This window comes from Lampris incognitus, chromosome 10, assembly GCF_029633865.1.
Source record: "Lampris incognitus isolate fLamInc1 chromosome 10, fLamInc1.hap2, whole genome shotgun sequence".
NCBI lineage: Eukaryota > Metazoa > Chordata > Actinopteri > Lampriformes > Lampridae > Lampris > Lampris incognitus.
In genome coordinates, this window is record NC_079220.1 from 20,873,790 (window position 1) to 20,897,278 (window position 23,489).

A 23,489-nucleotide genomic window follows, 5' to 3' on the forward strand; every position below is an offset into this window, starting at 1 on the left:
TGGAACTACCATAGGGGATTGAGACGATGCAAATCCAACAATTAGTAAAGTTACGAGAGGTGGCCCATTCTTTCATCATAGTTATAGCCAGATTTCCCCTATAGGTGTCAAAGCGACTTACATTCATTAGAGGGGTTTCAAAAGTCTAGGTGGCTACTGTGGGGTTAGCAATATCTTTATATATTTGCGATAGATGCCCTGGTGGCCAATCTGCATCTATACAGCATGTGGGTTTTCCATCTTTTTGGCACCAGACCACGGACTTTCAAGCCCTTCCACAAGTAATAGCATGATAGTGATTGCATTAAATAATTTTTTTAGTTTGGAAGTTCAACCAACCAATCAATCAATCAATCAATCAATCAATCACTCAATCAATCAATCAATCAATCAAGTTGCATTAATGTATTTAGACAAATGTGTATATTCCATGCTGCAGTTTATTTTTTGAGAAGATGGCTCATCATCAAAGCACATCGACATGAATTTGTAACACTGAACATTTTACTGTAAAATGCATCGTCCCACGTATGTGACAGCACTTCTTGCTATTGCTATAAGTGAAAGAATACGAACCAGCATCTGAATGATGGAATAAGCATTTTCAGCTATTTGTCTTACTATTTGCATTGGCATCATAGGATTTCGCGTCTTTAGGATTTGCATTTCCTTTTTTATGGCCCTTTCGGCTCTCAGGAATGTGTCATTGGTGTAATGACTTCCTCCATTTCTCTGCACCATGCTTTTGATCTTCCACAGCAGCTCATCAACCTGAGATGGATCCCTGTCCCTGTTGTCAAAGACATGGTACCCGCCTTTGCACTGCTGGACAAACTGGCTAAGGTCTTCATTATCATTGATCAGTTTCTCTATTGGAACCCCTTCGGCTTTCAGGTCATCACCATGAGTGAACAGAACCATAGTGTAACGTCCTGTGTCTTCTCCAAAAAACGTCTTGAGGAGTTTCACCGTTTCCTGCTCCTCTGGTGTGAATCTGCCAATCTGGAAAACAACCAGGAACACATGAGGACCAGGCGCAGACAAAGAGATGCACCTAGCAATCTCAGAAAGCGTATGCACGTTTGCGTCAGATACACCAGGTATTTTGAATGTCTCGTTTGATGGTTCTCCGTCAGGTATTTTGGTGGAAAACAGACCAGGAGTATCAACAACAGCCAGGGACTGCCCTCCAAACTCTCCAGTTTCCTTTTGACACTTCATTGTCAATGAGGAAGAGGACAGCCCAGACTGAAATGCTTTATCCCCCAGGATGGTGTTTCCTGTAGTGCTCTTCCCAACTCCGGTCTTTCCAACAAGCACAATCCGCAGCTGTTGTTCCCCTGATTGCGGTTTCCCTGTTGGATAATTTCAAACAGGATATTAATGTACAGGGTGTTTAAATATACTTCCCTAAAACATGCATCACACATCATCTCTGCTGAAATACCAATCTCTCTTTTTTTGTTTGTGTGTGACCCCCCCCCCTTTTCTCCCCAATTGTACTTGGCCAATTACTCCACTCTTTCGAGCCGTCCTGGTCGCTGCTCCACCCCCCCTGCCGAGCCGGGGAGGGCTGCAGACTACCACATGCCACTTGTGATACACGTGGAGTCGCCAGCCGCTTCTTTTCACCTGACATGGAGGAGTTTCGCCAGGGGGACGTAGCACGTGGGAGGATCACGCTATTCCCCCCAGTTTCCCCCAGGCGCCCCGACCGACCAGAGGAGGTGCAAGTGCAGCGACCATGACACATACCCACATCTGGGTTTCCACCCACAGACATGGCCAATTGTGTCTGTAGGGATGTCCGACCAAACCGAAGGTAATACGGGGATTCGAACCGGCGGTCCCCGTGTTGATATAGGCAACGGAATAGACTGCTACGCTACCTGGACACCCTGAACGACCCATCTCTGACCATAAAGCTGAGTTACTCAAAACCAACACCAACCTACTCGGTAAATCAAGGGTGCACTGTACTATTTCATACCGCAACATTAGACATGTTAATACAGATTATCTCAGCATCTTGAACGCCATTCCTGCTCCCACCCCCTCACTCCCTGATTTTATGGATTACTACAATGATAGCGTATCTTCTTCACTCGATACTTCAGCTCCTCTGAAAACTCGGGTTGTATCATTTGCCCATACTGTTCCCTGATACTTACCAGAACTACATCAACTCAAGGCTAAAGGTAGAGTCCTTGAACGGCTTTGTTAGAATAGAATAGAATAGAAATAACATTTGTTTGAAGAATAGCATAAGATAATTGGTCTGCACTTAACAGAATGACCAAGATGGTCATTATGACCGTTTTGGATTTTCAAAGTTTAATAACTTTGTAAAAAAAAAGAAAGAAAAAGAAACGATGGAGACGTGCCGCTCTCTGAATGCTCCTAAAATTGCATATATTTCCATTAAAATGAGTTTTAGAGCAATCGCACAAAAAAAAGTTATGATAAGACTACCTAAAACGACCATGGGCGATCAAAATGACTGCGATTTTTAAACTCTATATTCTGAGTTCAAGATAAATACCCAGTTGAGATATTAATGTATTGCATATGTTAGTATGTCTATTAGGAAACGACTGACACCAAAATTAACATTTTATCAACTATTCTTAAAAAATTAAACTTCAGAGAGACATGGTCGAACTTGAATAGCAAAACTGAACAAGTGAAAATAGTACCTGAAAAACAAAACGGAAACAATAAAACATATTGCTAATCTAACAAACGAAACAAGGCATATAAAACGTGAAATGTAATAAAATAATGATAATTTAAAAAAACAAACTTAAAATAACAATTTAAGCAGTCCCAAACAACGACCGGAACTTTCAAAACTCCAAGAAGGACCAGGGTGGTCATTTTGACCGTCTTGGATTTTCAAAGTTTAATATTGTGTGTGTGTGTGTGGGTGTGGGGGGGGGGTGCAGACATACCGCTCCCTAAAACTGCACATATTTGCATTAAAACGAGTTTTAGCTCAATTGCACAAAATAAGTTATGATAAGATCTACCTAAAATGACCATGAGTGGTCAAAATGACTGCACGTACTTTGCGCGTCATAAGGTAAGATAAGATAAGATAAGATAACATATTTTATTGTCATTATGGCACACAACAAAATTTCGTTTGGTGACTTCCAGACCAGCAACACTAGACAAGGTAAATGATAAAAAAAACAAAAACAAAAAAAAACAAGGACAAACAACATTTAGTATAGGTAAGTGAGATAGTAAAAATAAGTGAGGTAGCAAAAATGATAATAAGACCATAAATGATACCAGCGGCTTTTAAAGCTAAAAATAGTGCATGGGATCATTACGCATAGTTGTCACTGTGCGCATCATGTCACGTGTGTTGTTGGCATCATTTCCTTCGCGACGTTCAGTTCTTTTTTTTTTTACATTTCACATTTTATAGGCCTTGTTACGTTTGTTAGATTAGCAAAATGTGTCTCAGAACCTTAGATAGAAAAGACCATTTGGAGATTGGCCTGTAGTTACAAAGGGACAGGGGATCTAAATTAGGTTTCTTCAGCAATGGGTGAACAATGGCATTCTTGAAATTAGCTGAAAAAGACCCGGAGGCCAGAGGAGTATTAAGAATTTGCAAAATAACGGGGCTGATAGTAGAAAATACCTCCTTGAGCAGCTTAGTGGGAACTATGTCTAGGATGCAGGAGGAGGAGGAGCTCATATTGGAGACTGTACTCTCCAACACTGAAATTGTAATTGGTTGACACTGGGTGAAAGAGGCAGATTTACTATGGCAAATGAAACGAAAAGAGTCTGGCTGGTTTTGGGACCAAATATTATCCACTTTAGTTACAAAAAATTGTTCGGACAACTCAACATCTGGTTCAAAAAGAGAAGTGGAGGGACAATTAATAACAGAATCAGTTACCCTGAACAGAACTTTAGGATTGTGGTTATTTCTCAACATTAGTTCAGAGAGCTACGCTGATCTCGCATCCTTAACTGTCTTCTGGTAAATTAACATTTGTTTTTAAAGAGTGTTATATATGTGCTAATTTGGACTTGTTAACCTTCCGTTGTCGCTCTGTTTTTCTACAGAGTCTGCTAATGGCACGAGTGTAATCATCAAGCCAGGGGAGGTTATTTGATTTTTGTTTCATAGTTTTAAACGGTGCGATTTGGTCAATGATGGATAGGCTTTGATCACTGAATGAATTTAATGGTACATCTGGATTGAGGGGGGATAAAGAGGGATTAAAGGATGATGAATTAAAAGCATGACAGAATTTAACTGCAGAGCCAGTGTTGAGAATGCAAGAGCGTGTTTTAAGATAGTACCTAGGAGTAGCAAGCTGTAGTGGCACTTTGAAAATTACAGCTTTATAGTCAGATACAGGTATATCCACCAGACTGACACATTCGAGAGAGAAACCAGACTGACACATTCGAGAGATAAACCAGATTAGAGTACAAGGTCTAAGATGTGGCCTTTATACTGCCCCTTGGCTAGGTCATTCAAAATCATCATGTGCTCTACCATTTTTATGCTGACGACACTCAGTTATACATGCCACTAAAACCCACAGATCATAGCGCCCTAGCAAATCTCACAATTTGCCTCTCTGACATTAAATCCTGTATGTCCAAAACTTTTCTCAAATTTAATGATGATGAGTCTGAGGTCATTCTGTTCGGTCCCCAAAATTCCATCAGTCCTTTTGTTACTAAACTTGGTGGTCTGTCAGGTAGTCTTAAGCAGGCTGATAATCAAATCAAACATGTTGTTCAGCCATGCTTTCTCCAGCTCAAGTTACTACTTCTACAAACTACTACTACTGCTACTACTTCTACAAGCTACTACTACTGCTACTACTACTACTACTACTACTACTACTACTACTTTCGGCTGCTCCCGTTGGGGGTCGCCACAGCGGATCTTCCGTTTCCATTTCTTCCTGTCTCCTGCATCTTCCTCTGTCACACCAGCCACCTGCATGTCCTCCCTCAGCATATCCATAAACCTCCTCTTTGGCCTTCCCCTTTTCCTCTTCCTTGGCAGCTCCATATTCAGCATACCTCTCCCAATATACCCAGAATCTCTCCTCCTAATCTCCAAAATTAGGCCATTTATAGCAATTGCTGATCTACAAAAAGTTGTACATACTTTTATCTATTCTTGGCTTCCTTATTGCAACACATTTTACTTGGGTATCAGCAAGGGCTTCTGCAGTTAGCACAAAACAATGCTGCTCGGCTCATTACCAAAAGTAAGAGGTATGACCATATATCTGTCATGGTTGTGTGGTCTGGGTCATCAAGGCTCATCTGTCCCCCATTACACGAATGGCTTGCCATGTACGTATATCCCTGCACCTGCGTTGCTCTCACGATCCCCACTCCCTTATTTGGCTTGCTATTTCTGTTGCTGGCCCTGCTTTACTCACGTGTTCCCCATTCCCTGATTGGCGTGCCTGTTCCGGCTCACCTGCGCCCAATTTCCTTGATTGGCTCCCCAACAGTATATGTTCCCCCGGGTTGGGCCCAGGTTGTCACAGATTAATCTGGGTAGCCGGATACAGCATGTCACGTTCCGAGCCGTCCTTGGTGTCTGTAGCTTCTGTTTGTGTGAGTCCGTTTGTGTTAATAAATCTTTGCTCTATAGCCTAGCCTGTCTCCGCTGTCTGCATTTGGGTCCTCTTCCTGCTCCCGTCGTGACAATACCACTCCTGTGCTTGCTTCGCTACTCTGAATCCCTGTTATATTTTGAATTAATTTAAAAATGTTTTGCTCACTTTTAAGGATTTTTAAATTGTCTTACTCCTACATACAATTCTGATTTATTGACCTGGTATATGGCCCCTCGACCATTAAGATCAGTAGATGGAGCGCTACTGGTTATTCCCAGGTCTCGGTTCGTTACAAACGGTGATCGGGCTGTTACTGTTAGAGCCCTCAAACTATAGAACGAGCTTCCTGTTGAACTAAGACAAAGTCTCTATCGTCTTTTAAATCTCGTCTTAAAACTTTTTTTATGAAAGCTTTTATAAATGTTTATTTTTACACTTATTAGGTCTTACTTATTTTTGCCTTGTCTGGTTTTATTTCTTTGTAACGTTTTAGACGAGTGCTATACAGTTATTACTCACTGCAGGTGAGCGTTGTATCATAAAGCACACAGCTGCTTCTTCATAAATGATCAGATATAGCTAAGTTGGCCTACTGCACTTTCTCCATTATTTACCAGGGCACATGGTAATTGTTGGAGCCAGAAAATCTAAATTTTGAAAATGGGGCGGAGCTGGGTTTGGACCTCGGTGCTACACAGGTTGACACACCTGTTAATCAAGGCAGAGATGTCCACAACATGACTCTTTTTATCTTTTTTTTAAATCCCTAATATCGTAAGAGAATAATCATTTTCAAAATAAAAACGCCAACAGTGTGCCAGGCTTTAAATGAATGGTTGAGATCCCTACATTTTTTTGTCCAAAAAATTCGCCAATTTAAATTGTCAATCCATGTGCATATATCTGACGATTGTTGTCATTCTGTTGAGTACACTGAGAGCCAGGAAACGGACTTAAACTCTATGTGTATGCAAACATGGCATGGCCAATAAACGTGATTCTGAAGTAGAACTTGAGAATTTTCTTATTGACTAACATTGGACATGTTTTTTAGAACCAACCACCTAATGTCCATGGTGGATCTGCACCTTAGGGTACTTCTGCTTTCACTTGGCTTCAACTTCCTTCCCTTGGGGTGCCGCTGGGGGGGGGGGGGAATTCCTAGCCATACTCAAGACATCACATACCATTTCTCTTTGTTAGGCTAACAAACAACGCATCCTGCAATATTTCAAGCTTTGAGCTAGCCCCATTTATGACCTTTTCGTAACCTGTTACTCTGAGATGTGGGCACTTACCATAAATGGATATGAAGAATAAATCATAGTCACTTTAACTCTTTTCAATCAAGTATTGCATCTTTGAGGTTATGCTCATGTTCCCAACGGCCTCTGCAGATCTAGCGGGAGGGGGGACATGGTAAAATATTTAGTCCAGGTGAAACAAATGTTTAACTCGCATATTTTAATGGCCTTTGATTTTGAGTCGAAGATGGCTCTTTCTGCAAAATGGCGCTTCTTTGAACTGTTACCATTACCGTTATCTGGGGCTTGCTTATAGTATGTAAGCGACACTGCTGCTTAAGAATGGCATTATCAAGAGTCCTAAGGTTAGAATTTTGTAATATTTATTATGAGACACTTGATTAAAATTAAAATCAAACTTTAATCAAATTATTTTATGGGGGGGGGTAACCCGTCTTCATCATGGGGGAGGAGGGGGGTAATGCAGCTTCATAAATTGGCAATGAAAAAAAAAAGTAAACGATATATTAAGAATATTTAAGAAATGACAAGCCAAGGAAATGAGCGTATCATGTTCCCTGTAACTACGACTACTCCACTAGGGGTCACCACAGCGAATCATCTGTTTCCATCTCTTCCTGTTCTCTGTATCTTCCTCTGTCAGGCCAGCCACCTGCATGTCATCCATAAACCTCCTCTTTGGTTTTCCTCTTACCTGGCAGCTCCATATTCAGCATCCTTCTCCCAATATACCCAGCATCTCTCCTCCACATGTCCAAACAATCTCAATCTCGCCTCTCTTAAATTGTCTTCAAACCATCCAACCTGAGCCGTCCCTCCAACGTACTCATTCCTAATCCCGTCCTCCTTTGTCACTTCCAGTGAAACTCTTCAGCTGTGCCGCCTCCAGCTCCACTTCCTGTCTTTTTTGTTAGTACCACCATCTCCAAACCATAAAATATAGCTGGTTTCACTACCATCTTGTAAACCTTCCCTTTAAGTCTTGCTGGTGCCCTTCTGTCGCAAATCACTCCTGACACTCTTCTCCACCCACTCCTCCCTGCTTGCACTCTTCTTCACCTCTCTCCTGCACTTCCCGTTACTTGAACAGTTGACGTCAGGTATTTAAACTCATCCCCCTTTGTCACCTCTACTCCTTGTATCCTCACCATCCGGCTGCCCACTGACTCATTTACGCATACGTATTCTGTCTTGCTATTAACCTTTATTCCTCTTCTCTCCAGTACATACCCCCACCTCTCCAGGCTCTCCTCAACCTGTTTTCTACTCTCACTACAGATCACAATGTCATCCGCGAACATCATAGTCCATGCAGACCCCAGCCTGATCTTGTCTGTCAACCTGTTCATCAACATTGCAAAAAAGAAAGGGCTCAGAGCCGATCCTTGATGAAATCCCACCTCCACCTTGACCTGTCCGTCATGCCTACCTCACACCTTTTCCTTGTAAATGATCCAGTGATTTCCTTTGCCAAGATAATGACAGTGGAATATGCCAATAATGTGTAACTTATCAGAAAATATAAGTCTGGGATGTTTTCGGTGAGCAGCAAGAAATACTGTGTAGATTTTTGAGTGTTTTTTCATTATGCATCATTCCCCTAAGTTTCATCAAATTTAGACCAGAGGAGACTTGTATATCATATGTAATGGAAGAACAGACAGACATCGGCCCATCTTCCAACTTCTACAGCCCCATCTGTTAGTTAAAAAACAAACAAAAAAACCTATATACTCATACGCAATACATATTTGGTAAATATAACAATCAGTAAAATGAAAAGTGATCCACACTTTTTGATGTTATTTGTATGACTTTTATTCAAAAACGTCATTTATTTAAACAAGTTCTAATCAGTGACATACTTTAGTATGTCATAAACTAAAATACAATTGTCACTCAAACCTTGTGAACATTGAAACATTTCAACTCTACATTTCCCTAAAGGGTCTATATCTGTGTATGTTTGAGTACATATGTTACATAAGGATGTAGGTTATATTAAGGTTTCTCATATACTCATTCATTCCTGTATATTTGTAAGCCCAAGACTTTCATGAAATCACTTCTGTCTTGTAATGAAATAAATGGAACCCAACACTGTAACAGTTCCTGCTAGAAGCAGTAAACCTTTCCTTCCAACAAAGACCCTTCCAGCTCATCTAACCCATTCCCAGATAATTTCCTCCACCTCCTCTCTGACTCTGTATTATCTGGTGGTGTCCTGATACCCAAAGCAATGGCTGGTCTCCTAAATATCCGTACTTTCCAGAAAACAAAAACTCTCCATATCACTTGGATCAGTTGTTTCATCCTGAAGATCAGTCCAGACTTCTTCTGATCTGGAAGAATTCTTTAGATACCGTAGCTGTCCTTGCTCTGTCATGGCATCTATTTTGTCCAGGAGTTCTTTCACCTGTTGAATGTTTCCTGCATCACGGTTGTTAAACACATGATATCGCCAACCGCATTTCTGAACTAATTTCTCCAGGTTCTTGTCCTCCCTGATGAAATGCGTCATGTCAGTGTCACCCAGTCGGTCTCCATAAGTGAAGAGCACCAAAGTGTGGTCACTAATGGAGGGACACATCATTTTCTCTAACGTTTCCATCACTTTCTTCTCTTGTTCGGAGAGGCGTCCCAGTTGTAGGACGAGTAAGAAGGCATGGGGGCCTGGGGAGCTCAGCCGCAAGGCCTCCTCAAACTCTGCATCCACCTCACTTTTAGAGAGCTCACTGTTGAAGAGTCCAGGGGTGTCCACCACGTTCAGCCTCTTGTCACACACAACGCCTTCTCCCTTCAGGCATTTCAGAGTCACGGGTCTGAAACTTAGCTTGGATTCAAACGCCGGTCTTCCCAGGATTGTGTTCCCTGCTGCGCTCTTACCCACTCTCTCCTGTCCTACAAGGACCATTGTCAGCTCAGAGCCGAGGCTTGACCCTGGAAACAAATCAGGTTATATTGGAATGAGTCAGAAAACTACAATTAAAAGCATAAGCCATAAGCAACAGCTATTGGTACAATAAACCTGACATCTCTTAAAAAATGTTTCTTTTGATGATGTGCTTCAAATTACATTTTAAAAGGAATAAACATGACACAATATTTTGTGGGATAATAGTATTTATTAACACACTGAATATTAAAAACATGAAGTTAACTAATATTCTGGCCTAGTGTTTATGGGGAGTAAGATTAACAAAAATAATTAACACTGAATTGATGAAATAACTGTCAAATCAAGTGGTGGATTAGATAAAAGGGTATATTAAATGTTTCATCAATAAAATCAATAAATTCAAATGTCAAATAAAGTGCACTTGTGAAGATAATTTATTTGTTGAGAAGAGACTATTAGCCTTACTTAAAATCCCAATGCCCCAGTGCAGTGGCAGGGACACTGTGCTGTAGGAGATGCCATCCTTCAAAGTTGTTAAAACCGAGGTCCTGACTCAGTGTGGTCATTAAAGGTCCCATGGCACTTATCACACAGAGTAGGGGGTCCACCGGTGTCATGGCAAAATTTCCATTCTGGCGCTGTCCATCCGGCCACCTAATCATCGCCCTGTGTAATTTGCTGAATGATTGCACCCTCTCCAACTCAAGCTGGTATGTGGTGAGCGTTCTGGCACAAAATGTCTGCCGTGCAAAACCCAGGTGGGTGCTACACATTGGTTGCAGTTGAAGTGAGTTCCCCCCTTCTTTTTGAAGCATTTTGTGTGTCTAGATAAAGCGCTATAGAAATGTAACCCATTATTAATATTACAGCTGAACACAAAGAGCGGTGATTGAAGATTTTTTTCCTCTGCATTTTCCAATTTTCCAGGAGCAGCCAGGAACAGTAGGCAGCCCTTTTCTTCAGTGCCTGGTGAGCAACTCCAGATGAATGTCAATGTCATGGTCAGGGTCAGGACAGGCCAGGAGAGCCGTTTGCATGTTTTTTTTTTAGGTTATTTTTTTTATATTGGGGGAAACCCATGTGAGCACATGCAAACTCCACACTGAAAGGCTCCTAGTCGAGAGATAGCACACCGGATCACGGGGATAATATGCCGAGTACACATTGCACACTGAAAGGCATGTGAAGAACATGCAAACTCCCCCAATGCCAACCCCAATTGAGTTGAACCTAACATATTCTTGTTGTGAGCCACTGAGCTACACAAATGTTAAAGTGGCAGTAGACAACTTTTTTTTGTTGTTGTTGCTTTAACTTATGAAGTAAATGTTGATTTGCACAGTGTAATGGCTATAGAATAATGACACCATTGGCATTCAGATTGGTTCCTTTCAGGCTTATATGGAACCATTTTCTCTCTGCCACTGGGTATGATCTCACAGTAAAATTAAAGCTCAATTTACAGCACAAAGGAAGTACATCAATCATTGTGCAATCAAAAAAGGAAGAGGATAGTGCTTTTGTCTTCCCTGGTGGCTATTGGTAGCTATCCCCAATAACAGAAATGGTGGACAGTGGAACAACCAAAGTGACAGTGGAAACTCTACCTGGCGAGAGAAAAAGAACCCCGTTGATGTAGAAAGCAAAGAAGGTGAAGAGAGAGAGAATGATAGAAACCGCTGTACAAGAGAGAACCTCGGAAAGGCATTCACTCGATGGGGCGAGCTCTGTTTTTTTTTTATTGAACTCATAATGCTTAGGGTTACGCTGAGGTTAGGTTAAGGTCTATCAAGCGTCCTGGTGTTGTATCGAACTCTGGCATCAGATCTCGACAGGGAAACAGAGTTCAATACAACACCCGGGTCTTGACAGGGTTCCAAAAATATATTCAGTTAACATTCTTTCTACCGGATCAGTAAGTAATTCAACCTGCCTACCTATGAATACTGCAGGTTATTTTACTCTGCCTTTATCATAGCACTGAGATCGGGGTTTCTAGTTCAAATTGGGATTCTTACGGTTGTCTCTTGCGTTGGACAGTAGCCAGGTTGCTAATAAACAGGAGGTGATCTGGTTGTCTTTGCGACAGCAGTGCAAACAATGATATCACTTGGAAAGACGGGGGGGGGGGGTGAGAAGTTTTCTACAGCCGACTTAAATATTTAAGTGTGAAAACACTACCACCTTAAATGGTTGCAAAATAGTGAAACTAAACTAGAAAATTTCTGGAGAAATGTTGAGTATACCTGCTGGTTGTTGCCCCCAAAGCTCAAAAAGAACAAGTCATACTGACAAAATATTTTCATAATGAGCATCACAAGGCTTCAGTGAACACGCTAATGTATTATATGTGCACCTACTGTTTACGATACAGGAGCTGTTGCAGTTTAAAAACTGCCATCATCTCTGTTTTTGACAAGAAATTCAGAGCTCCGATTAACATGACAGAGTATGGGAGTTTTGGTCAGCACTCTCTGTACTTGGAGGCGATTCATGCAAAAAAAATGCAAGTCATGTCACAATGAGTCACACTGGGTGAAAGAGGAAAATGTTCTTTACATGTTGATAATACTAATTGTCCCTGACATTGAGGGAGTTAAAAGAGGTTTTTTGGGGGGGAAATTTCCCTGACTGAACATTCCCACCAATACATGCCCATTATAAAAACTGAAACTGTCAAAGAAAAGCACTGCAATTTCACAAAAGCCATCCTAGATCCCAAAATATCCATTTAGCGCAACAAAGGGCTAAAGTCTTTAGGAGTTCCGTCTTCGTGAATTTTTTGCAGCTGAGCTGCTGCCTGCAATCTGCTCGTTGCTGTCTCCAGTCTGCTCGTCTGACGTTTTTCTCTTCGAAAACTTCTCCATTATTTTAAGCTAGCACCAGCTAACTAGCTAAATTCCACGGCCACAGAAAAAAGCTAACGTTAGCTCGCTAGCACAAGCAGCAGTCATAAGCAAACTTGTGATTTGATTAACACGCTTGGGCAGCAGTTAGCAGCTACACGTAATGCTTTGACTGACAGGAAGATGGTTATTTATTGGCTGCGATTGAAAGAAGGGTGTATCAAAGACCTCATTTTGGTATGAAAGGATTTATAACAATTGATATTTTATTTTAAACCGGCACAATAATCTTATGAATTGAATTTGAATTGAAATTTATTTTTTGATATATTTATTTTTATTTTATTATTTTTTTAACTGCATTTTTCATTTTCCTCTCCCGGACCCACTAGCGCCTCCTGGCGGCCCCCACTTTGAAAACCCGGGCTTTAGTCGACTGGTTAACGTTGTCGTTAACCAGTCGACTAAAGGGTTGTTGTTAGCCAAGGGCTAGCGCATGTATTTATTTGTGCACGTTACAATACGTTAGCTATCTTAGCTATCAATAATAGCTAGTAGCAAGCTTAGCTTGGAGCAGACAGATATTTTTGTTGATTTTGGATGGATTAAGCTGGCCATGGGGTCTGCTGAGAAATCCATTGCCGCCATTGCGCTTCTTGCGTTCTGGGTTTCGGGAAGGGAAAGAAAATTACACCCCCTCCAAACTTTTCAGATATCTAGTATCCGATTTGCAGATCCCATAGACACACCGTTTCAGCATTTTGCTGTCTGTTTGAAAGCTTGACGGACCTCCTTCACATAGAAACCGTTGCTAAGGTAGGATTGGACAAGCACCGTTCTGGGATGGTACTTTGCAAAAGGTCAGTTGTATAAAAAGTCCTTTGTTGACCAACATTTATCTAATCTATTTTTAAAAGAATTAGCTGAAGGAGCCTGCACCACATCCCCTGGAAGTTCGCTCCATGCTCTTACAGCACAAATTGTGAAGCAGTTTTTTTTCTCTTTTCAGAGTGACACTTTAATGGGAATAGTTTTAAGGAGTTCCCTCTTACCTCACACCTATTACTCCAAAAATAGGTAACAAGCCCAGCTGTGAAATCATATAATTTGTGGACAAGCTTATAGACTTCAATCATGTCTCCTCTATGTCTCCTGCATACTAGAGCTGATAGCTGTAAATGTCTTACCCTCTCTTCATATGACATCTTTCAGACCTTGGAGTAGCTCTTCTCTGAACCTTCTCAATTTTTTCCCCCTATATATTTTACTTTATAAGGACACCAGACCTAGCTTGCAAATTCAAGATGAGATCGCACCAAGGACTTATATAATGGTAAAGCTGTTTCCTTACACACATTTAGGAAAGTTCTTCTAATTATCTCGAGCATAGAGTTTGCTTTTTTTTAAAAAAAGTCAGAACTGTGCGTGTGAAATTCAATTGAACTATTGAGCACGACATCTGTAGGAAGTTTTGTAACACTGAGCTTGATTGAAATTTCAAAAAGTATTTTCAATTCAGTAAAATTGACAGTTTGCTGCTATCAAGTGTGTTCCACTACAGTTGGTGTTTTAACGAAAATATTACATTTGCATGTGGATGCAGGATTTTAGTGAAATTGATTTCTTTAAAGAGCAAAGTGTCAAATAATACCCAAATAATACTGGGAAATGTAATATTAACTTGGAATTTTCTCTAACATCTTCTCAGTGTTGAATATTTGCTATAATTACAGAAAGGTTCCTATAAACTCATCACCTATCAGGCATTGGAGGGAGTAGGGCTATGACATTGGTGTGACCTGCCTTAGATAAGAATTTGTATACGTACTTGCAAATTCCAACACACACACACACACACACGCACATATATATAATATTTTGTATATCTTAATATTCCGCTCCTCATTTGTTGCGCACTTTTATCAACACCATTGACGGTTTCCGAAAAAAAACTATGTATGTACAATTGACCATTTTAGATATTTAAATTAACAATTTTTGAGAGGGAGAGAGAGAGAGAGAGAGAGAGAGAGAGAGAGAGAGAGAGAGAGAGAGAGAGAGAGAGAGAGAGAGAGAGAGAGTCTACGTGTTACTTGGGGTAAATTGCCGTGCATTGTTGCCCCATGCCTTTGCACTGTGCGTAGCTGGTCTGTTGCAATAAGGGGAAACAGCGAGTGTGCTCGAGCAACGACGGAGTTTGTGTTCTCGCGTGATTGTGAAGGCCGCGCGCGTGTCCGCTCTGTTCCACGTCTTTACACTGGGAATCAACCAGTGTCCGTCATCAATGTGCACTGCCCTGTCTGCCATGACCGCGACGACTTGACATGTAATGTCGCATGTTCCTGAGGTCTGTCGTCTCTCATCTCTTGGTGTTTGGCGGTAGAGATCCCGTTAAAACAGCAACACGCTGACATACCGTGCAACGCAGTCAAACTCAAAACCCACGTCTTGTAACGGTCATCGCTGATAAGCGACGACTGCAAAGTTACATTTATTATTCTAATATTTATTATTGTAATATTTCCTCTGAATAGTAAATCAAATATACTTACGAGGGAGGAGGTCTTTGCTGGCCATGTTTTTCGTCGTAAAGGGAGGCGACCTCTTTCCTTGCAGATCCCGTCAGTGGAAACGTTTTGAAGTTAAGTTTCATTTTCTCTTCCTGTGGCTAGCCTCCCTCGGGACCCCTCTAGCCCCTCCCCCACTTACCTAACCAAATAAGGACACTTGTGAACTGGAAAAACAACTTTGCAGGATATTATTATCCCACATAACTCGCCTTTTAATATTGACCAAAGGCGGACATTAGCTTTTTTTGCGGGTTTTTTGGCCAGTGGGAAAATTAATATTACGAAACACTATGTATAGCCACTCAACACATATGCATTGTTTAAAATATAATAAACATATTTAACTAACATTAACAACTGCTGCTATTGTCAGTTGAAAAATATCCATCAGTAACACATATGAACTCTCATCTTCACGAATATTTCTACAGTAGAGGTGAACATGGTGGGCTTTGCCTCTCTGCAGTTTAAAGGTAACCCCCCCCCCCCCCAAAAAATAGGCTGTAGGAGGTAGGGATCCATTATTCTTGTAAAGACGAATTTAGATCGACACTATGTTGATACAGAATGCATTTACCAACTCATGTCAACAAGAGCCGGAAATGTGGGCGTCACTCTTATCTATTTTGTCCAGGATTGATGCTGCCTTATCTTCGTGCATGCATTGTCCTTCTGCATGTTAACGACAATCAACTTTGGCTCACATGCTCGTCTGTAATATGCAGTGCAAACGTATTGCCTTGTTGCTTATCTATCAATATGGTAATAATTCCTGGTTCTCAGTCTTACTGGAGGCCTAAAATTAAAAAAAAGAGAAAAGGTTTTTGACAACGCAACTGGAATTGTGTAAGATGTGGAGTTAGAAAACAACGAGACAGGAGATGTGAGAGTAGACGTAGTCGAGGTAGTTTACTAGCTCCAACTTTGCATGTCATACATTCGACAACGACACTGAACTCTGTACCGGAAGCGGAAGCGCATTATCTCTTAGGTGAATGTCTCTAGTTATATAGATGTGGGCCACCACACAGGCCCCCCCAGAATTCACCTACACAAAACAATGCAGAACAGCAAAAGCGCAAGTCATGAACATAAAAATAGACTCTACAACAGAACAGTCAATTACATAGTGCAAAGTCACGGGGAAAACAAGTGACGAGTCGGGGGGCGGACCCTGCGGCCATAACGGCTGCGCTTCACAGGAGGGGAAACAGATGGGGCCGAAACCCGGGCCATAGGCGGGGCCGAAGCAGGAACAGAGGCAGGTGCCGGGGCCGACCTAGGAGGGCGTCCCCGCCGCGGGGGTAGGGCCAATTGCATTGGCTCCCCAATGTCCAAGTGAGCGGGCTTGAGACGGTCTATAGCGACCCGCTCCGGCCTGCCCCCCATGTCCACCACAAAGTTCTTATCCCCCGCCTCCAGGACGCGGAAGGGCCCGTCGTATGGGGGCTGCAGCGGGGACCGATGGCTGTCGTGCCTAATGAAGACGTACCTCGCCGATGGCAGATCCTTGGAGACGTAGGACCGGGGGAGGCAGTGTTGAGACATCGGAACGGGAGCGAAGGCACCGGCAGCGCTCCGGGACGCACTGAGGTGAGAGGCGGCTGACCAGGGAGCCGTAGCATCCGGAAGAAACTCCCCCGGAACTCGCAGGGGCTGGCCATACACCAGCTCAGCGGAGGAGGTCTGGAGGTCTTCCTTCAGGGCCGAACGCAGGCCGAGCATGACCCATGGGAGCCGGTCCATCCAGTCGCAGCCAGTGAGGCTTGCCTGCAGAGCGGCTTTCATGTCCCGATGGAACCGCTCACAAAGTTCGTTGCTCTGCGGGTTGTACGCCGTAGTGCGGTGGATCTTCATCCCCAGGTGCTCAGCGACCGCCGTCCAGAGCTCCGAGGTAAACTGGGAGCCCCGGTCGCTCATGATGTCACCCGGCGTGCCGAAACGGGCCACCCAGCAGCCGATGAACGCCCGTGCTACCTCTGCTGCCGTCGTGGAGGACAAGGGAATAGCCTCTGGCCACCTGGTGGCCCTGTCCACAATAGTGAGGAGGAACGTATAACCACGGGAGGGGGGCAGGGGACCCACCAGGTCAACATTGACGTTGTCAAACCGCCTCTCTGGAACCACAAACGGCGCCAAAGGGGCCTTGGTATGGCGGTGCACCTTGGCGCGTTGGCACGCCACACACGAGCCGGCCCAGGCTCTAACATCCTTACGGAGCCCAGGCCAAACAAACTTGACGCTCAACAGCTTGGTCGAGGCCTTCCCTCCCGGGTGGGAAAGGCCGTGGACGGTGTCGAAAACTCGGCGCCGCCAGGAAGTAGGCACCAGGGGGCGCGGTTGACCGGTGGAGATGTCACAGAGGAGGGTTGTGTTGGCCGCGTCGAACGTCACGTCCTCCAGCCGTAGCGCCGTAGGGGTCGACCGGTAGTCTTGAACGGTCGCGTCCTTGGCTTGGTCCGCTGCCATAGCGGCGTAGTCGAGTCCCAAGTGAACGGCGTTAACAACCGCCCGTGAAAGGCAGTCGGCGACGGAGTTATCCTTGCCCGACACGTGTTGTATGTCCGTGGTGAACTCGGAAACCGCCGCGAGATGGCGCTGCTGACGCCCAGACCACGGTTCTGAGGTTTTGGCCATACAGAACGTCAGCGGTTTGTGGTCCACGAAAGCGGTGAACTGTCGGCCCTCCAATAGGAACCTAAAGTGTCTGGTTGCGAGGAAGAGACCCAGTAGTTCCCTATCAAAGGTGCTGTATTTGCGCTCGCTCTCACAGAGTTCTTTACTGAAGAACGCCAACGGCTGCCAGCCCCCCCCCCACCCACTGCTCACACACGGCCCCCACGGCGTAGTCAGAGGCATCCGTTGTAAGGGCTATGGGGGCGGCAGGCGACGGGTGAGCTAGCAGCGCAGCGTTGGCCAGCGCGGTCTTGGTGGCCACAAAAGCCTCGTCCATCCCCGAAGACCAGTCCAGCTCGTCCTTAGACTTCTTACCCTGCAGGGCCTCATACAGGGGACGCATGATGTGGGCGGCACGGGGCAGGAAACGGTTATAAAAGTTCACCATGCCCAGGAATTCCTGCAGCGACTGTACAGTGCAGAGGCGGGGGAACATGGTGACAGCCTCAACCCTGGCAGGGAGGGGAACGGCCCCCTGTGGAGTGATGTGGTGCCCGAGGAAGGTGATGGACGACTCCCCGAACTGACACTTAGCAGGGTTGATGATGAGGCCGTGTTCGCTGAGCCTGTCAAACAGCTGTCTGAGGTGCGTCATGTGGTCCTCCGCCGACGCGCTGGCCACGAGGATGTCGTCTAAGTACACAAACAAAAATGGCATGTCGCGGAGCACAGAATCCATAAGGCGCTGAACCGTCTGTGCCGCCCCTTTAAGGCCGAAAGGCATACGTAAAAACTCAAAGAGCCCAAAGGGTGTGATGACAGCCGTTTTTGGGACATCCAGTGGGTGGACCGGCACTTGGTGATACCCCCGCACTAAGTCGATTTTGGAATAGATGGCAGCGCCCGCCAGGTGGGTAGAGAAATCTTGTATGTGCGGTATGGGGTACCGGTCGGGGGTCGTGGCATTGTTTAGGCGACGGTAGTCCCCGCACGGGCGCCAACCCCCGTTGGCCTTAGTAACCATGTGAGGAGGGGAAGCCCACGGGCTGTCAGAACGGCGGACAATGCCGAGGCGCTCCATAGTCGAAAACTCCTCCCTGGCTATTGCGAGCTTGGCCGAGTCGAGGCGTCGGGCCCGGGCGTAAACTAGGGGGCCCACTGTGGTGATATGATGTTCCACGCCGTGCTTGGCCACCGCCGAGGAGAAGGTGGGTGTGGTGAGCTCGGGGAAATTTGCGAGGGGTTGGTATGGATCCCCGGTGGAGAGTGTGTTAGCGAGGCACAGCGCTCCAGCACCCCCAAGCGTGCAGGGGTATGACGCAAAAGAGACGGCATCAATCACGCGAAAGTTTTTAACATCCACCAGCAGGTTGAAAGCACAGAGGAAATCCGCACCTAGGAGCGGGGTGGATACAGCCGCCATCACAAAGTCCCAGCCGAAACGTCGGCCGCCAAAACACACGTCCACATGTCTGATACCGTACGTCCGAATGGACGTGCCGTTGGCGACGTCCATCTGGGGGCCGTGACTGTCGGTCATCGTGTCCACGGAACGGGAGTGAAGGCACCGGCAGCGCTCCGGGACGCACTGAGGTGAGAGGCGGCTGACCAGGGAGCCGTAGCATCCGGATGTCAACCAGCAGCCGCCGGCCCGACAAGGAGTCTCTGATGAACAACAGCTTGCAGTCACGGCCGGCGCCCATAGCCGTTAACGAGCGCCGGCCTTGGCGTTTCCCTGAACCCTGTAACTGCAGGGTTTGCGACACCGTTTTGCTTTTGCCCCAAACCTGGCATGGTAATAACAGAGCCCGTCGTCAGGTTGGCGGCGGGCTGTCACCGCAGCCGCGGTGTCCATATAGTCGTACACAGGTGGTGGTGGGGCGGTCTGGTGGGGTAGCAGGGCATGCACAAACTGTTGCCGGTTGGCCAGGAAAACCCTGTCTGCTTCAGCAGCCAGAGAACGGTAGTCCTTGGAGGCGGCGAGAGGAGAACTGGCCAGTGCTGTGCGTACAGGTGCGGGAGCTGCCTCAGAAAAATGTGTGTGAAAAGAAAGGCCGGATCAGCCGATCCCAGCACAGACAGTATTTTTTCCATTAACTCAGACGGTTTGCCGTCGCCGAGGCCATTCGGGGACAGTAAACGGTCTGCCTTCTCCAGCTCCGACAGTTCAAATAGTTTCAGGAGGAATGTCTTTATAGCATCGTACTTGCCAGCAGCTGGCGGAGCTTCCAACAGTGTCATTGCTCGCGCCGTTGTCGATGCGTCTAACGCCGCCACTACGTGGAAGTACTGCGTTGCATCCTGCGTTGTCCCTCTCAGCTGGAACTGGGCTTCCACATGTTGAAACCACGGCCGTGGATTATGCTGCCAAAAGTCGGGTAGCTTCACAGTAGCGGTGTAAATGCTAGCGTTAGCAATAGCCATGTTGTTAGCACCGGCGTCGTCGTTGTCAGACATACCCGTATTAGTAGTTCGATCACGTCGGGGTCACCAATGTGGAGTTAGAAAACAACGAGACAGGAGACGTGAGAGTAGACGTAGTCGAGGTAGTTTACTAGCTCCAACTTTGCATGTCATACAGTCGACAACGACACTGAACTCTGTACCGGAAGCGGAAGTGCATTATCTCTTAGGTGAATGTCTCTAGTTATATAGATGTGGGTCACCACAAAGGCGGACTTTACACGGTGAAGCTGCCACATAACTTAACTTGGTTGAAATTTAACTGACACTAAGCTGCACTTGAGTTGAATGGTGTAAAGCCTTCTGCGAGACGCTTGAAACTTGTTTTAAATTCAGTTGCATACATTCAAGCTTTGTGAAACTAGGTTCCTGCAACAACCAATTAAACCTCCGACTACGGTGATTTCATTGATGACAGTTGATGTAATCTCAAATTAGTGATTTTAACTTGGATTACCATCAACAAAAACTGTGCCAAATTGAACATACCGTATGCGACTTTGGTTATTTTCAAATTGTGTTGCGGAACTGTAGGGCGGCACGATGGCGCAGTGGTTAGCGCCGTCGCATCACAGCAAGAAGGTTCTGGGTGTGTGGAGTTTGCATGTTCTCCCCGTGTCTGCGTGGGTTTCCAGCGGGGGCTCCGGTTTCCTCCCACAGTCCAAAGACATGTAGGTCATGTGCATCTGCCGTACTGAAATGTCCCAAGGGGTGTGTGTGTGTGTGTGTGTGTGTGTGTGTGTACATGTTTAACTATATCCTAATGTGGACCAAATGTCCTCATTAGGATAGAAAAACCAGAAACCACCTACCTTGTGCGGACATTTTATAGGTCCTCACAAGTAAAAGGGTCTGTTTTAGGGTTAGGACTTGGTTTTAGGGTTTAGGTTAGAATTAGGGTTATGTTAGGGTTAGGGTAAGGTTTAGCGTTAGGCATGTAGTTTGCGTGGTTAAGGTTAGGTTTAGGAAATGAATGTAGTCAATGAGGGGTCCTCATAGGATAGTGAAAGGAGTGTGTGTGTGTGTGTGTGTGTGTGTGTGTGTGCGCGTGTGCGTGTGCGTGTGCGTGTGTGTGTGTGTGTGTGTGTGTGTGTGTGTGTGTGATGGCCTGGCGGCCTGTGTCTCCTCGCCTGTCGCCCAATGACTCCTGGGATAGGCTCCAGCATCCCCGCAACCCTGAGAGCAGGATAAGCAGTTCGGATAACGGATGGATGGATTGGGTAACTGCGGAGTTACCTGATAATTTGGCTAGGCTGCACACAACTTGCAACCTGCAAGTAGCTGAATGAACGTTTCACCGTGTAAAGCTAGCCTGAGACTTCCAAACTACTCTTTCCTCTGATTTACCCTGAAAAGGTATGTAAAGGTTACATTGTGGCGGACACTAGGGGCTATGCCTCTCACCCAGCAGGACTGTGAGCTGGGGGCGTGGTTTGCGTTCCCGGGCTCGCTGGTGCAGGGTTGTTCCTGCTGCAGTTTGTTTTTTGGAGTTGAGGAATAAACATCAAACTCGCCTTCGTCTCCTGTGTTTTTCCTCATCCTGCCACATTGGTGACCCCGAATTGAACATGTTTGGAGCAGAAGAAGAGTGTGAATCCACTTCGGCCACGCCGCCCCAACTCTCACAGCCGGCCGTTCTCGCCGCGGCTGTGAAACTCCCAGAGTTCTGGCAGAGCGACCCGGCTTCGTGGTTCCAGCATGTCGAGGCGCTGTTCCACCTGCGTGGAATCTCCGCGGACGACTCCAGATACTATTTGGTCGTCGCTGCGCTGGACCAGCAGTCCACACGCCGGGCCATGCAGCTGTTGCGCGCCCCTCCGCAACACGGTAAATACGTCGCCCTCAAACATCTTCTGCTCCGGAGGTACAGCCTATCTGCCGCAGAGAGGGCAGATAGGATCCTTTCCCTATCCGGTTTGGGCGACGGGACGGCTGTGGATCTCATGGACAATACGCTGTCGCTGCTAGGCTCGGACGAAGGCGGATTCCTTTTCCCGCACGTTTTCCTGCGCCAGCTCCCGTCTCCTGTGCGCGCGGATTTGGCTAACTCCCCGTGTCTGGCCGCTGGTGACTGCCGAGGTTTGGCTGAGGAGGCCGATCGGGTCCTGCTGGCTACCAGACGGTTCTCTGTAAAGAGTGTGGCATCGGAGCCTCTGCAACCGGCGTCGGAGGACGCGGACCCGGCAATGGTGGCTGGAGTGACTGCCCGGAGACGGCGCGGGAGCGGCCTCTGTTTTTTCCACCAGCGGCTCGGCGGCAAAGCGAGGCGCTGCGTCCCGGCTCCGTGCACGTTTGAGGCGGCGGGAAACTCCAGGGCCAGCGCTCAGTAGCAGCTGTGGGCGCTGGCGGACGTAGTGAGCAGCTCTTCATTACGGACTCGATGTCAGGAAGACGGTTTCTGGTGGACTCAGGCTCGCAAAAGAGCCCACTCCCTCCTGCTAAGACAGACAGGTCGGCCGAAGGCGGCGGCCCACAGTTGAGTGCGGCTAACGGTTCGTCCATTGCGACGTTTGGCACAAGGTTGGTGACTGTTTGCTTCCACGGGCGCCATTTTGAGTGGGACTTTGTAGTCGCCGCCATTACTGTTCCTATTATCGGCGCGGATTTTCTGTGTGCTAATGGTCTGCTGGTTAATGTTGCAAACCGCCGTTTAATTGATGCTGTGTCTTTCGCCACTGTTCCGTGCGAGACAGGGGGAGCCGGGCCGTTAACACACGCTAACTTTTTAGCATTTGGGGATGTTTTTCAGCGTTTGCTGACGGATTTTCCATCGGTGACTACGCCTGCCTTTTTCTACCGCGGTTACTAAACACGGGGTACAACATTTCATTCCCACTCTGGGACCGCCAGTTTTTGCGCGCGCGCGGCGCCTCGACGCGGTAAAATTGGCTACAGCTAAGGAGGAGTTCGCCATCATGGAGCGTCTGGGTATAGTGAGGCGTTCCAACAGCCCGTGGGCCTCGCCGCTTCACATGGTGCCCAAGGCGGATGGGTCGTGGCGGCCTTGCGGCGACTTTCGCCGCCTGAACAACGTCACCGCCAATGACCGCTAGCCCATCCCACACATACAGGACTTATCCATACGCCTGGCAGGTGCCACTATTTTCTCTAAGGTGGACCTGGTGCGCGGCTATCATCAGGTTCCCGTGCGCGCAGAGGACGTGCCCAAGACCGCAGTGATCACCCCATTTGGGCTTTTTGAGTTCGTGCGC

General features: G+C 46.1%; 1 protein-coding gene across 1 annotated transcript in view; it reads right to left on the bottom strand.

The window, feature by feature from the left end:
- Positions 1 to 431: 431 nt before the first annotated feature.
- Positions 432 to 23,489, bottom strand: part of LOC130119767 (uncharacterized) — a 63,401-nt gene continuing 40,343 nt past the window's right edge. Inside the window, exons 4-5 of the mRNA XM_056288369.1 lie at positions 9,149 to 9,823; positions 432 to 1,355 (exon numbers count right to left, since the gene is read on the bottom strand). Of these exons, the coding sequence (XP_056144344.1) occupies positions 505 to 1,355; positions 9,149 to 9,823 (1,526 nt within the window). The 3' untranslated portion in view covers positions 432 to 504. The remainder of the gene's footprint in view (positions 1,356 to 9,148; positions 9,824 to 23,489) is intronic.